General features: G+C 49.4%; 1 protein-coding gene across 1 annotated transcript; it reads right to left on the bottom strand.

Annotated features, from left to right (window-relative positions):
• Nucleotides 1-3,028: 3,028 nt before the first annotated feature.
• LOC137655357 (uncharacterized) lies at nucleotides 3,029-8,620 on the bottom strand. Its single transcript, XM_068389250.1, has one exon. It carries the CDS (start codon nucleotides 8,618-8,620, stop codon nucleotides 3,029-3,031), a length of 5,592 nt encoding a protein of 1,863 aa, XP_068245351.1.
• Nucleotides 8,621-17,783: the final 9,163 nt, after the last annotated feature.

Here is a 17,783-nt window from a genome sequence, read left to right as displayed (position 1 = left end):
CGCCGCCGGCTCCCGCCGACGGCCTTCCTCCTTCCTCCTAGCTTCACCGTCCGCCTGCCGGTCGGCCACCGGAGTGCCGGCATTCACTGCCGGCAACCTGGTTCAGCTATAACCATCCTTATCCCAGTCACCAATCCGGCATCATCCGACTGCCGGAGCCGCCGCTCCTCTGCCGGCGTGCTGCCGTTGTGCCGGCGGCCGCCACCCTGGCTTTACTCTTGACTTCCATTTGTCTGTCCTAATGCCAGAAACTCTGCTGGAGCGGCCTCCGGCGTGCCGGAGGTCTGCCGGAACCTCCCGGAGGCGTCAAGGATACTTGCACCCCCTTCTCCTAGCTATCACTTGTATACTGATAGCCCTACACTGCAAACAGATAGCCTGTTTACACTCTTTAGATCAGTGCCTTGGTACTGTTCTATTAGTAATCATGCTGTCCCTTTGCATTCTTCAAAATTCCAGCATGCTGCGTGCATCTTAGCGCGGCTGGTTGCCGGAAGCAGTTACCCTAAGGGACCTGTTAGCTCCCTAATTTGGGACTGAGTGATCTCAGTCCCAAACTTATCCTTGGTTTTCCATGGAATTCCATTGCCCTGTGGAATTTCAGGGAATACTATCCTGTGCCTTCGGCCATCTCGGATTATCCAGGGATAAAGCTTGCGGTAGCCAGACGGGCGAGATGCATGGAGTATGTTTTCTTTACTACTTCAATCTCTATGCATCACACCCTTTCTTTAAGTTAATATTAATGATTAATCCTAACTTAGCTTAAGAACCATTCTTATGACTCCCCCATACTCATTTTCTCTTTCTTCCACAGGAGGAGCAGATGAAGTGTGACTTCGACTTCTGCGCTGTGAAACGCCCGCACTTCTACGGGCATATGGCTTGCAGGACTCACGCCCCTTGTGCTAACAAGAAAGGGGATCTGAAATTCTGGGACCCACTGAATTGTACGGTCTGCCAGGCTCAACTAGTTGATGCCTTCCATAACCCTCCCTCAGCGGAGGTCAGGGACACTTCTCGGGAGAAGCTACGCAAGTGGGTGCGTGGCTTCCAGAAGAATGCCACCGGACCGTACCTGGCCACTGAAGAAATGAGGTCACTCTTGTTCCCTAAGGCCTCCCCTGATTCAGTGGTACCCAAGGATGTGATTCCCACTGTCCAAATTACAGTGGAACCTGATGTTGTCATGGCTCAGTCCATGCACGAGTGCCGCCTGGATTCTGAAGATGACGAACATATGTTGGATGTCTCGGAAGACACGGAGAAGACTCTTATGGCTCAAGGAGCTGAAGATGACGAAGACCAGGTGGAATACGCCGAGTCGGAGCAAGAGGTCGCTCCTCCTTCCATCTCCGCTCCTACTCCTACACCGACGGAAGTATCTATCCCGTCTACCTCCACGACCCCGGATCCCTCTTCTTCCACTCAAGAAATGATCCGGTTGATTAGAGCCGTCATGGACGACAGGTTAAAGGAGAATCAGGAGTTCATCAGGTCCATGATGGGATCCAGAGAACCGAAGAGGATTTCGGTTAAGGATCTCCCCGCTTGCTCACATGCCAACCCGTGGAGGTATGCTGAGCATATGGTTATCGCGACCGGCAGGATCTTTATCAGCGACAAGATCGGCACGGTCCCTTTGGAAGACGTGGAGTTCTTCCCAAACTTTGAGGCCTACCCGGACTGTTACGTCCGACTTCGTTCTGAACCTGCCTCTAAGGAAGAGACCGAACCGAAGGAAGAGATAGTGTTCGATCTCGCGAAGGCCCAGGCTATGCTAGCCAACACATTCAAGAGTAGGGGTTTTACCTGCTCTAAGCTTCCAGCCCTGAGCAAGAAGCACCCTACTTATGTCGCACCTGAAAATGCGGTACTTCCATTCTTGGAAAAGGCCTTCACTGCGTGCCTTAAAGCTGTGGAAGAGGGGAAAGCCTGCCCTGCACTGGAGGAGTGCAGACCCTTCTCCATAGTCACTCCCCCTGACGCTCGACACTGGAAGGATATCCAGCATACTTTCGTCGTGGGAAAGCTAGATCCTGACGTCGCCGGACGTCAGTTTAACGAAGACCTCCCTAAGCTCAACGATCACCTCCTTCGTCGGGAACAAGATACGAAGGAGAGGCTCGCAGCATCTGTAGAACACCGGAGAGGGGTTCACTCTCTCGGCTAAAGTTCTAAGTTATTGGCGTGTAGGTCTTGAAAACTCACGTCTTTTATAATTAGATATATTGAAGAGTACAACTTGTATATCGGACGAGGTTTTAGCTGCAAACAAAAAAAACAGCTCGTCAATAAGAAAATACAGCAATGGTACAGGATTACATTAATTGCAATAGGGTTCATTATAATACATAAATACAAGTCAATAAAGAAAATACAGCAATGGTACAGGATTACATGAATTGCAATAGGGTTCATTACAATAAATAATAGACTTACATCTTTTCCCAACGCCAATTCTGTTTCAAGTTCAGTTCAAAGAACATTCACAGGTGGTACCGTTAATCTCCTGCGAGTGATTAGTTATCAAGCCAAATGTGTGATTGGTCCTTCACACACGGAGAGACACTCCTAAATCACTGCATCAGTCAACACAGAAAGCTGAGCACAGAGATGCTCGCACCACAGCGGACAGCCATGCACTGCCAAGGTCCGGGGCCGTGACGTCACTCTGTCTAGCGCGAGATGCCCCTCTGAGCCGACCAATCATGGAGCTAGACCATCGCTATGCCCATATAAGGTTATGTTTTCAGCACTTAGAGTTGGTCCTGGAGAACGTAAAGGAAAACTAAATTAATCCTCATGGTTAACAAAGAACACAAAAAAGAAATTCTTGGAAATACGTTATGGCGTATCTTACACTGCCCCCTATTTGGTCATGGGCTAAATATTTCCGTAGATACGGCATCACTTGGGTTACTTCATTCAAATGACCTTGCTATATTTTCAACTCAAATAATAAAATTCAAAATTTACAAAATGCAGCGAGCAGCGCTCGGCGTACGCTCATAACACCTCATATACATCACTTTATATCATCGCCTTTATCATTTTCCAAGAGAAGGCACAGTTTCTGCACAGGCCTTCTGAACTCGCCGTTCTCAGTCTTGATCAAAGCTTGACGTACGCGACCGTCAGCGCTCCGAGTGACCTCCATGACTTTCCCTAGAGGCCAGCTGCCTCGGGGAAGCCGCTCGTCCAGCGTTAGAACGATGTCACCGACGTTGATGTCACGCTTTGGGACTGACCACTTCTGGCGCTCCTGAAGCAGGGGGAGATACTCCTGTATCCACCTGCGCCAGAATTCGTCAGCGAGGAACTGTGCCTGTCTCCATCGCCTCTTCACATACATGTCCTTCTTGCATGTGGATGTGAAGGGATCGGGTGACCCTTTCAAAGTTAGGATCATGTTAGGCGTGAGAGGGACAGGGCAGTTCGGGTCGTCGTTGATCTTCGTCAGAGGTCGGCTATTAACAACAGCCTCCACTTCGCAGAACAGAGTGCGAAGCGTTTCATCAGTCGTGACTTGTTGGAGACAGGCCGCTGTGAGGGCTCTTCGGACGGACCTGATCAGACGCTCCCACACTCCGCCAAAGTGTGAGGCATGTGGTGGATGAAAGTTCCACTCTATGCCTCGGATCGAGAGTGTGTCTCTGATTTCTCCTTCGTTGAAGCGCTGGAGAGCTTCTCTTAGCTCTCGTTCCGTGGCCACAATGTTGGTCCCGTTGTCGGACCACATTCTCTTGATAGGCCCCCTGCGAGCGACGAAACGCCTGATGGCGTTGACGAAGGAGTCTTGTTCCATTGTATCGATCACTTCCAGGTGGACTGCTCGCGAGGTAAGGCATGTAAAGATAGCGCCCCAACGCTTCACTGTGGACCTTCCTTGCTTCACTAAGAACGGTCCGAAGCAGTCCGACCCAGTGTTAGTAAAGGGGGGTTCATCTGGACAAAGCCGGTCGGATGGCAGTTCAGCCATCACCTGAACTAAAGGACGACGACTTAGTCTGCGACAGACCAAGCATTCTCGAATGACAGTCTTGACGATCGCATTTCCGCGGACGATCCAGTAGTTTGTCCTCAACTGGGTCATCAGGTGGTTCTGGCCACAATGGCCGCAGGATTCGTGCGTGGCTCTCACCATAAGCTTGACCGCCGGAGAACTGCTGGGTAGGATGATCGGATGCTTGGCCGTATCTGCCAGTGTTGATTTCTGCAATCGACCACCAACGTGGAGCAATCCATCCTTGAGAAATGGTCTCAGCTTGATTAATTTACTAGACCTCTTCAGCGATCTTCCCTTCTTCGAGAGGGTGCTTAACTCTTCTTCATACTCTTGGCTTTGGGTCAGTCTCCAGATCAAATTCTCCGCGGTACGCAGCTCCGCACTCGAGAGTGAGTCGCCGCTGTATGGGCGAGCCTTCTGCATGTGGCGGATAAATCTTGTCATCCACGCGACGGTCCTGACAAACTTCAACCAGGAGGAGAATCTTGTCGCTATTGATTCAATGAACGTTGGTTCTTTCTTCGTTATATCGAAGACGAGAGAAGTCTTCACTTCGGCGTCTGGATCAAGCTCTCCTCTGACAACATCTTCGGGCATGGTTGGCCAGTGCGTTTCGTCCATCTTGAGGAAATCTGGTCCTGAAAACCACAAAGATGATTGGAGGAAGTCAGCGACGGAGAGGCCACGTGACGCAAGGTCTGCTGGGTTCGCAGTAGTATTGATGTATCTCCAAGCCATAATGTCGGATGTATCCCTAATGAGATTGACCCTATTGTCCACAAAGGTCTGATACCTCGCAGTCGGATTTCTGAGATATTTTAGTACTGACGTGCTATCAGTCCAGAAGACTGACGGGGCCAGTTTCAGATCGAGCTCAGTCTTCAGCTTTGAGTCCATCTGTGCAGCGATAGCAGCCGCCGTCAGCTCAAGACGAGGGATGGTGGTCCTTTTCAGAGGGGCGACTCTCGCCCGTCCTATGACAAGAGTGCAATGAATCTTTCCGTTGACACCAACTACACGCAAGTAAGAGACTACACCATAGCCTGTCTGACTTGCGTCTGCAAAGTGGTGCAGCTGAAGGGTGTCAACATCTCCGAAGTCTGGTGGTATGAAGGACCTTCGCAGTTGGAACTCTTCCAGTTGTGGCAACTGCGCAAGCCAGGTCTTCCATCGAACAAGTTCATCAGCAGACATCTCCTCATCCCACGAGAGCTTCCTTCGGCACATTTCTTGCAACAGGATCTTCGCGATCAAAGTGACGGGGGATAAGTAGCCCAAGGGGTCATAGATCGATGCAACAACAGAGAGCACACCACGTCGGTTGAAAGGCTTGTCTTTAAGGACGATTCTGAACGTGAACACGTCTATGCTCATATTCCAATGGATCCCCAGGGCTCGTTCAGTTGGCAGCTCATCTTTATTCAAGTCTAGGACAGCCACAGAGTCGTCTCGTTCTTCTCTGGGGATCGCAGCTAGAATTTGCTTGCTGCTGGAGGTCCATTGGTTAAGACGGAAACCTCCATCCCTGCACAGGTTGATCAGATCTCTTGTCAGTTTAATGCATTCTTCCTCATCATCCATCGCCTTGAGGAGGTTGTCGACGTAGAAGTTGCGACGTATAGAGTTAGAAGCTTCTTCGTTATACATGCTTCCAAAGTCCAGGGCCGTTTTGCGTAAGCAGAAGTTAACGACGCTCGGCGATGATCTTGCGCCAAAAACGTGGGACGTCATTCTGAAGACTTGCAGTTCTTTGCTGGTGACACCTTCTGGCCACCAGAGGTACCTCAGGCAGTCTCTGTCCTCTTCAGGTACCTTCACCTGATGGAACATCTCCTGCACGTCTGCTGTGATGGCATGTTGACCCTCTCTAAAACGCAGGAGAACACCCGTCAGGCTATTGGTGAGGTCGGGGCCTTGCATCAGATGTTCGTTGAGAGATGTTCCTCGGTGCCTTGCCTTCAGATCGAAGACCACTCGGTCTTTCTGTTTGACAGGATGCCTGACAGAGTGGTGCGGCATAAGCCATACGCGCCCGTCCTCCCTGTCTAGCTGACTTACAGGAACCCTTTCAGCGTAGCCCTTATCAGTATATTTCTCCATCTGAGCTACGTAGGATGTCTTGTAAGCTTCGTCGTTGTCTAGTCTTCTTTTCAAGCTTCGGGCTCGTCGAATTGCCATATTCATATTATCAGGTAGAGGAGTAGAGTCCTTGAATGGCAGCTTGGCCACGTACTTTCCATATCGATGCTGTGTCGTGTTATTCAAGGTGGCCAAGAATCTCTTATCCTCTAGGGAATCTTCCAATTTGGAGAGGGATTCCTTTTCGAAGAAATCTCTATTAAAATGACTCTGCAGTAACTCTGTCAAGTCTTGAGGGTCAAATTTTCGATGAACATGATGCACGGGTGAGACCTCCGATGCAGACCGGTCTCCAGTAGGACCGAAAGCCACCCAACCAAGCTTGGTTAGGTAGGCGGATGGCTCATTGGCAGTGCCGTGGCGTTGCTCCAGAATGACTCGATTCAGGGTCGTGTCTAACCCGATCACTAGCTCGACCTGTTCGTGGTCAGTTGGCAAGCTTTGCAGCTCTACGTCTGCCATGTGTGGCCATCTCTTCAGCCAGTCCGAAGGCATTATGTAGTCCGTCGACACATTAATTTTGTCAGTAACAAAGACTTCTTTTACTCGTTCTTCCTCCTCACCTCCGTTGATGTTACCAAGGGTGAGTTGGACCACTTCCTTGCAGTCGAACGTACCGGCCTCTGTCACCATGGTCTGGTTGCAAGGCCTTCCCGTTACACCTAGCCGATCTATTAGGCTCCTTGCGGCTAGCGTGGGTGCGGCTCCTCCATCTATGAAGCCGACCGTAGTGCACGTTCCGTTCACCATGACTGGGATAAGCTTCAACATTGTACGACCATCAGGTCGTCGGTCAGTGGACATGGCGTGTACGTGCCCCGTCGTCGCAGGAGTCCCAGCCTCTAGAGCGGTTTCGGTGCTAGTTCTATCAGGTGGTGCATTGCTAGTCGTCCCGGCCTCCGCTTTAGGTTTGTCAGATGTCTTGTACACAGTTGCTCTCTTGGAGTTTGTACTGTCCCTTGAAGGGGTTTTCTTCACATAGTGCAAGAGCGTGTGATGCGTCCCCAAGCCGCACTTGCCACACGAAGATTCTTCTTCACAGGCTTCGTGATTGTGCGCGACATTTAAGCATCTGAAGCAGAGTTTGGCATCCACCACAGCATTCCAGCGGTCATCCAAATTGAGGCTTTGGAATCGGTGGCACGACTGAATTCCGTGCTTATTTTTCTTGCAGTATACGCAATATATCCCATTGTCGGAAGGAGAGCTGTGGTGAACAGGCAAGCCTTTAGCTTTAATCGGCTTGCTCGTGTCCTCAGGTTTGCCCTTGGATGGACGACGGTCGCACTCGTAGTACTTCAATTCTTTAGCGACCAGTGCCTGTCTCTCCACAAAGGTGATCAGGGCTGGAAGCTTGTGTTCATGTTCCAGGTACTTAGAGACCCATCTTACCCGAAGAGGGTGAGGGAGCTTTTCCACTATCTTTCTCATAGTTTCTTGCAGCTCAATTCTAGTGTAATTTGCACCCAGTGCTGCCTTCACCTTCTTTAGGTAAGAAGCGTAGTTCATTAAACCTTCGCTATCACCTGCTGGGATTTCCTTCCATTCGAGAAGCTGACGAATAAAAGCTTCGGTAGCATCGACTTCTCTGCCGTAGAATTCACTCAGCTGCTTCCAAGCTTCATCGTACCCAATTGTCGGTGACAGGTGCAAGCAGTGCTCAACCAGGTTTCTCGGAGGCCCATCTAGGATATGATACAAGTGGTTCAGCCTGCGCTCGGGGTCCGAGGTATTGTTCTCAATGTGCCATTTGAAGGACATCTTGAACCAATTAAATTTGGTGAAGTCGCCTCCAAAGCGCTCAAGTTTAGTAGGTGGTAACAGCGTTGTCCGCGCCAACTCATTGCTGCTAGCAAGAGTGCATTCGAGTGCCTTAAGCACTTGAGAGTTGTTGGACAAGGGGTTAGTAACAGAGGGTTCAAATGTGGCATGTCGTGGTGCGAAAGGAGTTGAGGTGGGATCCAATGGCCGTGAGTGGACTTCCATGGGTGTAGAATGGCATTCTGGTCCTCTTGTATGTTCTACAGGGTCCAATGTCCGCATAGCACTTGGGTCATTCTCGTGGTGGTGGGCGACACTTAGCCTCCATTGATTGATCCTAGACTCATGTTCAGTCTCCATGACCTTTACACTGGAAACTCTCACGCTTCCGGCATGTGAAGACACTTCCGAACCACATTGCGACTCTCCTGCCTCCGATCTAATTTCGTATTCAAGTTGCTGTCTCTGAACCTCGAGCTCGGCCTCCAGCAATGCAGCGTCCGCTAGCCCTCTAGCGGCCCGATCCTCGGCATCTCTCTGAGCAGCGAGTTCATCAGCTTCAGCTTTCTTCTTGGCTGCACGTTCTTCCGCTTCTAAGCGTGCCTTCAGTTGAACCTTGGCTAAGTTAGCTTGCGCTTCTAACAGCTTTCGGCGGACCTCGCTTGTGTCGCTCTTGGATGACGTTCTTGATTTTAATGATCTCTCCGACATGATGACGATGTTCCCAGCTCGGCGTCAACGTCTGAGAAAGATTCACTTCTTGATAGTCAGGTTACAATCAGTCATCTGAGACCCACTTTGTGTAAAGATCTAAAACTGTAGAACACCGGAGAGGGGTTCACTCTCTCGGCTAAAGTTCTAAGTTATTGGCGTGTAGGTCTTGAAAACTCACGTCTTTTATAATTAGAAGAGTACAACTTGTATATCGGACGAGGTTTTAGCTGCAAACAAAAAAAAACAGCTCGTCAATAAGAAAATACAGCAATGGTACAGGATTACATTAATTGCAATAGGGTTCATTATAATACATAAATACAAGTCAATAAAGAAAATACAGCAATGGTACAGGATTACATGAATTGCAATAGGGTTCATTACAATAAATAATAGACTTACATCTTTTCCCAACGCCAATTCTGTTTCAAGTTCAGTTCAAAGAACATTCACAGGTGGTACCGTTAATCTCCTGCGAGTGATTAGTTATCAAGCCAAATGTGTGATTGGTCCTTCACACACGGAGAGACACTCCTAAATCACTGCATCAGTCAACACAGAAAGCTGAGCACAGAGATGCTCGCACCACAGCGGACAGCCATGCACTGCCAAGGTCCGGGGCCGTGACGTCACTCTGTCTAGCGCGAGATGCCCCTCTGAGCCGACCAATCATGGAGCTAGACCATCGCTATGCCCATATAAGGTTATGTTTTCAGCACTTAGAGTTGGTCCTGGAGAACGTAAAGGAAAACTAAATTAATCCTCATGGTTAACAAAGAACACAAAAAAGAAATTCTTGGAAATACGTTATGGCGTATCTTACAGCATCCATGTCTCACCAAGTCCAACTTGAAATTATGGCCTGTGACACCAGAGTACCAGACCACTACATGGTACTCTCCAAATCCCACATGACAACCGTGATGAAAGACTTGTACCACTTCATGAAGGCTCGGAGAGCCTGTCGTGAATTCGTGTTCGCAGGTGCCACTGTGAAACACGAACCCCGGAGGCTGATTTCCTCCAACATCTGGGGTAAACACCTCTTTCCTTCTGACCTTGTGAAGGAAATCACCGACAAAGCCGCCACGGAGAATAGGAACCTTCTCCACAAGTGGGGCATGTCAAGAAAAAGGAAACCCTCTCAGGACGACGGACCTCAACCTAAGAGGAAATCCCTAAAACAGAAACCCCAGCAACGTCAACCAAGACGTCAGTTTCCGGGACCCGCTACCTCCCAAGTGCCAGCTCAGCCACAACAGACCTTTCAATTGGTCACCCAACCGGTGTTGTCACAGTCACCGGTCTTCACCCCTGCTTTCGAGCAACAGACAACTACCTTTCGTCCCAAAGGTAGAGGCTCAAACAGAGGTGCAAGCAGAGACGCATCTCGCCGTCCCTCCAGAGGCAGAGGAGGAAAGGGAGCTAGCGGCCGAGGCAGCAAGCCCTCGGGACACCAGAAGCAATGAAGTGCTTCCGGTGGGAGGAAGACTCCGCCAATTCCAGGATCGTTGAACCTTCGATCCCTGGGCACACAGCATCGTCAAGAAGGGTCTAGGCTGGAGTTGGACTCAACCACCCCCAACCTTCCAGCAATTCTTCCAACAATCAACCCCCCTTCTGGAAGAATATGTCCTAGATCTCTTGAACAAGAAGGTGATAAGGAAGGTAAAGTCCACCAGGTTCCAAGGGAGACTGTTTTGTGTCCCCAAGAAAGACTCCGACAAACTCAGAGTCATTCTGGACTTATCCCCCCTCAACAAGTTCATAGCGAACGACAAGTTCAAGATGCTGACTCTTCAACAGATAAGGACCCTTCTGCCTCGAGGTTCCTACACGGTCTCCATAGACCTGGCGGATGCCTACTGGCACGTTCCAATGAACCATCACGCTTCCTCCTACCTAGGATTTCGACTCCAAAGAAAAAGCTACGCCTTCCGGGCCATGCCCTTCGGCCTCAACGTGGCCCCTCGGATCTTCACAAAGCTGGCGGACGCCATAGTACAACAGCTCCGCCTCCGAAACGTCCAGGTGATGGCCTACCTCGACGACTGGCTAGTCTGGGCTCCATCGCCCGAAGATTGTGTAAAATCTTGCAACAAAGTCACCCAGTACCTAGAACACCTGGGATTCAAGATCAACGAGAAGAAATCTCGCCTCTCTCCAGCTCAGAAGTTCCAGTGGTTGGGAATCCAATGGAACCTTCAGTCACACCGCCTTTCCATCCCCCAGAAGAAAAGGAAGGAAATAGCAGGGTCTGTCAAGCGACTGCTGAAATCCAAACGAATTTCAAGACGCCAGCAGGAACGAGTTCTAGGCTCTCTACAGTTCGCCTCAGTAACAAACCCAGTGCTTCGTGCACAGCTAAAGGATGCCGCGGGAGTCTGGAGACGTTCTGCATCCATCGCTCGAAGAGACCTCAAGAGACGGCTTCCAAACAGACTTCGACTTCTCCTAAAGCCGTGGTCAGAAGCAAAGGCCCTGAAAAGGTCCATTCCTCTCCAACACCCTCCTCCATCACTCAACATCCACACGGACGCTTCGCTGGAGGGTTGGGGAGGTCACTCCCACCAAAAACAGGCTCAAGGCACCTGGTCTCCCCTGTTCAAGACGTTCCATATAAACATCTTGGAGGCCATGGCGGTCCTTCTAACTCTGAAGAAATTATCCCCGCCTCCCTCGATCCACATTCGTCTAACCCTAGACAACTCGGTGGTAGTTCGTTGTCTCAATCGCCAAGGCTCAAGATTGCCCCAGATAAATCAGGTGCTTCTCCCAATCTTCCGTCTGGCAGAGAAGAAGAAGTGGCACCTGTCTGCAGTTCACCTACAAGGATTCCGCAACGTGACAGCGGATGCTCTATCTCGGACAAACCCGATAGAGTCGGAATGGTCTCTAGACGCAAGATCGTTCTCCTTCATCTCTCACCAAGTCCCAGAACTTCAGATAGATCTCTTTGCAACGAGCGACAACAATCAACTTCCTCGGTATGTGGCCCCGTACGAGGACCCCAAGGCAGAAGCAGTGGATGCCATGTCACTGGACTGGAACAGATGGTCCAAGATCTACCTGTTCCCTCCCACCAACCTTCTGTTGAAAGTCCTCTCCAAACTGAGAACCTTCAAAGGGACAGCGGCCCTAGTGGCTCCCAAGTGGCCCCGGAGCAACTGGTACCCCCTGGTCCTGGAGCTGCAGCCCAAGCTGATCCCTCTCCCGGGCCCAGTTCTCTCCCAACAAGTACAGAAGTCGACTGTCTTCGCTTCATCATCGAAAATCAAGGACCTTCATCTCATGATTTTCTCTCCCTAGCCGCAAAGAAGAGGTTTGGGATCTCGAAGAAAAGTCTGGACTTCCTAGAGGAATACAAGACCGAATCCACAAGACGGCAATACGAATCATCCTGGAGGAAATGGGTCTCCTTCGTCAAGACAAAAAATCCTAAAGAAATCACAATTGATTTCTGCATGTCCTTCTTTATTCACCTTCATGGACAGGGATTAGCAGCCAATACGATTTCAACCTGCAAATCGGCCTTGACCAGACCAATTCTATATGCTTTCCAAATTGATCTGTCCAGCGACATCTTCAACAAACTACCGAAAGCATGTGCTCGCCTACGCCCCGCACCCCCACCGAAACCGATCTCCTGGTCACTAGACAAGGTGCTCCATTTCGCCTCCAACTTGGATAATGATTCATGCCCTCTCAAGGATCTGACTCAGAAAGTTATATTTCTCTTTGCTCTTGCTTCGGGAGCTCGAGTCAGCGAAATAGTGGCATTATCAAGAGAAGACGGACACATCCTGTTTACCGATACAGGAGACGTTACCCTCTCCCCTGATCCGACGTTTCTCGCCAAAAATGAATTACCCACCAAAAGATGGGGCCCCTGGAGAATATGCCCCCTGAAGGAAGATGTCTCTCTATGCCCAGTAGAGAGCCTCAAGGTCTATCTTCGCAGAACTTCGAACTTTGGTGGAGGCCAACTCTTCAAAGGAGAAACATCGGGCAGCGACCTGTCACTGAAACAATTAAGAGCGAAAATCACCTACTTCATTCGCAGAGCGGATCCTGACAGTACACCCGCAGGTCATGATCCTAGGAAAGTTGCATCATCTCTGAATTTCTTTCAGAGTATGGACTTTGAAAGCCTTAAAAACTTCACAGGCTGGAAGTCCTCGCGCGTTTTCTTTAAACATTATGCGAAACAAGTGCACGAAGTCAAACATTTTGTGGTAGCCGCAGGTAGTGTTATGAAACCTGCACCTAACTCTGCGTAGAACAGTGAGTTACTTGGGACTCTAACTCTTCGGGTGCCTATGTTGACCCTCGAGCGATACATAGTGATGTCGAAAACACTTAGTGCTTATATAACTGTTCTTATCCCAGGTGAAATGTCATAGTTGTCACACAAGTGCCGCATGCCCTGAGCATGATGTGTTTTTTAATCAAAGACTTGCGTTCCTCGAGAACGAGTGCCTACTAATAAACTTGAAATTCCTTTTCAGATTCAAGAGCAAGTCTTGATTACTATGTACATTATAATTACTGTAAATGAACTTTACTTATTGCTGTAATTTATTTAATTTCTGCATTTGTGAAATAAAATTTCTATTTTATTACCTGTGCGTCTCAATCAGCTCCTACTTACTATGAAATACATGCCTGTCATAGTTTTATTATCCCCTTTTCCTTATGGTTATGGAGAAATTAAGATACTAACTCTTAATTTATATTCACTCTGATTATGTAATGTTCCAATACGAATACTTACTCTTCATACCCTGGAGATGAATCATCCTTCTCAACACACAGTGCCCAACCACCACTGGTCTGCTTTTCAGAATGTTCCTATATAAATACCAAACATTCGGCTTCATCTCCAAGTTCTTCAAGTTCTTCTATCAGGATGAATAGCCCTTCAATACCACTTTGACGTCGGCATGGCCCGTGGGAACTTCACTGCCAAGGGGGGCAGGATGCTTCTTCCCTACGGTTCTTTACCAAGATTACTATGCTAATTTGTCAATGCCTTGGCACTTACTATTAGGGGAAAATCTACCACGATACATTGATTCTCTGGTATTCTTCCATCAGGACGCCATGGCTTGAGCCAAAAAAACGGATTTTGAGCGAAGCGAAAAATCTATTTTTGGGTGAGATAGCCATGGCGTCCTGATGGACCCTCCCTGCTACTTCGTCCAGTTTTAGGTCCCACCCTGCTCTGCTATATCATGGTGATGGGCAAGCAACTGGCTTCAGGATAAAGACGGACGTGACGTCATTTAAGCAATGGCGCCCGTTTGTTTACGTCTCGAGTATCAGTAGTAGCCACGAATGAGATTAGCTATGGAACGGCTCCCAGCTATTCTCAGCCCTTACACACCGAAGCATTAACTCTGTTCGGGGTGTAGATAGCTATGTGGCGCGTTAATACATGCGTCCCCTGTTGATATACGATGTCTTAAAGGGAAACCTTTAGGATACTCGCTCCAGAAGTTAGAATTCTGTGATAACCTGTGGTTAAATTCTCTGGGAATATCTTAGTAGTTATTTACCCAAGGAAGCTACCAAAAAGGAACCTTCCATCAGGACGCCATGGCTATCTCACCCAAAAATAGATTTTTCGCTTCGCTCAAAATCCGTTTTATATATATATATATATATATATATATATATATATATATATATATATATATATATATATATATATATATATATATATATATATCTTATGAATTGAACTAAGGTTCACCATGCCGTCAGCCTCCGGATACCGGAGCCCACCGCCTCTGCCGGCGATCCGCCGCTGTGCCGGCGGTCGCCACTGTGGTATTGTCCATCTCGGTTGCTCAGTGTGTCCTCTTTGATGTTTTCCACCTTGCAGGACCGGTCTCCGGCATGCTGTCGGCCTGCCGGCGCCCCCTAATGAGGCGCTAAGGGACATGTACCCCTTCCTTTTCTGCCGGCACCATGCCGGCAGTCAATCTGATGCAGCCAGATAGCCTGGCCACCTACATATAGGTATTGTTATACCAACTAATATAGTGGCTATGCTGTTTGATTGCACATTACAACATTTCCAGCATATTCTGTGCATCTCAGTGCAGTCGCTTGCCGGAACCTACATATTACTAAGGGGCTTATCCTATTTTCCCCTCTCCCTCAAGGCTCTGAGTGGTCTCAGATCCTTTTACACTCTGCGGACAATTCCTTTTTAGGAAGCCTAGCTTGACTCATCCATATGGATTTTCCCTCATTTGAGACCCTCGGGTCCTAAGAAGTTGTCTACAGATAAGGTTACGGTAACCGGCTGGGCGGGATTCACAAGTATGTGTCTATCTACTTCCCTTCCTGCTCATCAATCTTGAACATTAACTATTATAGATTAAGTTATTCTTAAGTCTAGAGTAATGTAAGTCATTCTTATGCCTTCCATGTACTCATGATCTCTTTCTTTTACAGGAGGAGTATGTGAAGTGTGAAAGTAACTTCTGTGGAGTTAAACGCCCGGACTTCTACGGGCACAGGGCGTGGGTCCGGCACGGACCCACGCCCCCTGCGCTACCAAGAAAGGCGACCTTAAACTCTGGGATCCGCAGAACTGTTCAGTCTGCAAGAGTCTTCTTGATGAGGCGTTCAACGATCCTCCTACCACGGAGGTAAGGGACATCGCTAGAGAGAAGCTGCACAAATGGGTGCGAGGCTTCCAAAAGAACGCATCTGGACCGTATCTTCCCAATGAAGATTTGAGGGCTTTGCTTTTTCCGAAAGCATCCAAGGACTCGCTGATCCCTCGAGAACAAATTCCCACTGTCCAAATAGTGGTCGAACCCGACATCATCATGGCACAGTCCATGCTTGAGTGCCATCTTGATTCCGACAACGTGGAACATATGTCGGAGGTGTCAGAAGAAACGGAGAAGAACCTCATGGGCGAGGAGCTTGACTATGAGGAAGATCAGGTGGAATATCCTGACTCGGAGACGAGGTCACTCCTGCTCCCCCACCAACTCCAGTGCCATCCGAGGAACCTGTTCCTTCGACTTCCGCCACCCCAGATCCTCTTCCATCGGCCACTCAAGAGGTCTTCAGAATACTTGAAGCCCTCATGGACAAGAAGCTGAGAGAGACCCAGGAACAATTCCGGACGACTCTCGTCGGCTTCAAACAACCGAAAAAGATTTCGGTTAAGGACCTCCCCACCTGCTCGGAAGCTAACCCTTGGAGATACGCCGAGCATATGCCAATCACTACTGGCAAAATCTTCATTAGTGAAAGGGTTGGCTCTATTCTTCTGGAAGAAGTGGAGTTCTTCCCAAACTTCGAGGCTTATCCGGACTGTTACGTCCGGCTCAGGTCCAAACCAGCCTCAAAAAAAGAGACCGAACCTAAGGAAGTGATAGTGTTCGATCTCGCGAAGGCCCAAGCTATGCTAGCTCAAGCAGTGAAGAGTCGGGGTTTCACAAACTCCAAGATGCCAGCGCTGAGCAAGAAGCATCCAACTTTTGTTGCTCCAGCTACTGCGACCTTCCCTTTCGCTGAAAAGGCCTTCCAAGCGGTCATGAAGACTGTGGAGGAAGGGAAGCTTTGCCCTGCACTGGAGGAGTGCAGACCCTTCTCCCTCACCCTTCCCCCCGATGACAGGAACTGGAAAGACGTCCAGCTTACTTTCACGGTAAGGAAACTAGAACCTGATGTGGCTGGTCGTCAGTTCAACGAGGACCTCCCACGACTGAATGATCATCTCCTTCGTAAGGAACAGGATACTAAGGAGAGACTCGCCGCTTCGCTGTCACATGAGGTACAGCTAGAACTCATGGCCGGGGACACCAGAGTCCCGGACTTTTACATGGTCCTTGCTAAGTCACACCTGGCGGCTGTGACCAAGGATCTGTACAGTTTCACTAGGGCTCGCAGAGCCTGTAAGGAATTCGTATTCGCCAGTGCAATGGTGAAACACGAACCCCGTGAGTGATTTCCTCCAACATCTGGGGCAAACATCTCTTCCCATCCGCCTTGGTGAAAGAGATAGTGGACAAAGCTGCCACGGAGAACCGGAACCTTCTCCACAAGTGGGGCATGTCCCGAAAGAGGAAGTCCTCTCAGGATGATGGCCCTCAGCCTAAGAGGAAATCCTCGAAACCTAGACCCAGCAACGTCAACCAAGACGTCAGTTTCCGGGTCCCGCTACTCCCCAAGTGGCCACACAGCCACAGCAGACCTTTCAACTGGTCCCCCAGCCGGTGGTGTCGCATTCTACTACCTTTCTTCCCAGAGGTAGGGGCTCAGGCAGAGGCTCCGGCAGAGATTCTTCTCGCCGTGCCTCCAGAGGCAGAGGAGAAAGGGGAGCCAGCGGCCAAGGTGGCAAACCCTCGGGAACAAGAAGCAATGAAGTGCTTCCGGTGGGAGGAAGACTCCGCCAATTCCAGGATCATTGGAGCTTCGATCCTTGGGCACACAGCATCGTCAAGAAAGGACTAGGCTGGAGCTGGATTTAACCACCCCCATCCTTCCAGCAATTCTTCCAACAGTCAACCCCCCTCCTGGAAGAATATGTCCTGGAACTCTTGAAAAAGAAGGTGATCAGGAGGGTAAAGTCAACCAGGTTCTAAGGGAGACTGTTTTGTGTTCTCAGAGTCATTCTAGACTTGTCCCCTCTCAACAAGTTCATTGCGAACAACAAATTCAAGATGCTAACTCTGCAACAGATAAGGACCCTTCTGCCTTACAGGGCCTACACGGTCTCCATAGACCTGGCGGATGCCTACTGGCACATTTCAATGAATCACTACGCTTCCTCCTACCTAGGATTTCGACTCCAAAGGAAAAGTTACGCCTTCAGGGCCATGCCCTTCGGGCTCAACGTGGCTCCACGAATCTTCACCAAGCTGGCAGACGCAATCGTCCAACAGCTACGTCTTCCGGGCCTCCAAGTGATGGCCTACCTAGACAACTGGCTAGTCTGGTCGACATCGCCCGAAGATTGTCTGAGAGCCTGCAACAAAGTCACCCAGTTACTAGAGCATCTGGGTTTCAAGATAAACGCCGAGAAATCTTGCCTCTCTCCAGCTCAGAAGTTCCAATGGTTGGGAATCCATTGGGACCTTCAGTCACACCGCCTTTCCATTCCACAGAAGAAAAGGAAGGAAATAGCAGG

This window comes from Palaemon carinicauda, chromosome 16, assembly GCF_036898095.1.
Source record: "Palaemon carinicauda isolate YSFRI2023 chromosome 16, ASM3689809v2, whole genome shotgun sequence".
Classification (NCBI taxonomy): Eukaryota; Metazoa; Arthropoda; class Malacostraca; order Decapoda; family Palaemonidae; genus Palaemon; species Palaemon carinicauda.
Note: the sequence above shows the minus strand (reverse complement) of the source record. Positions and strands in the feature narration are given on the sequence as shown.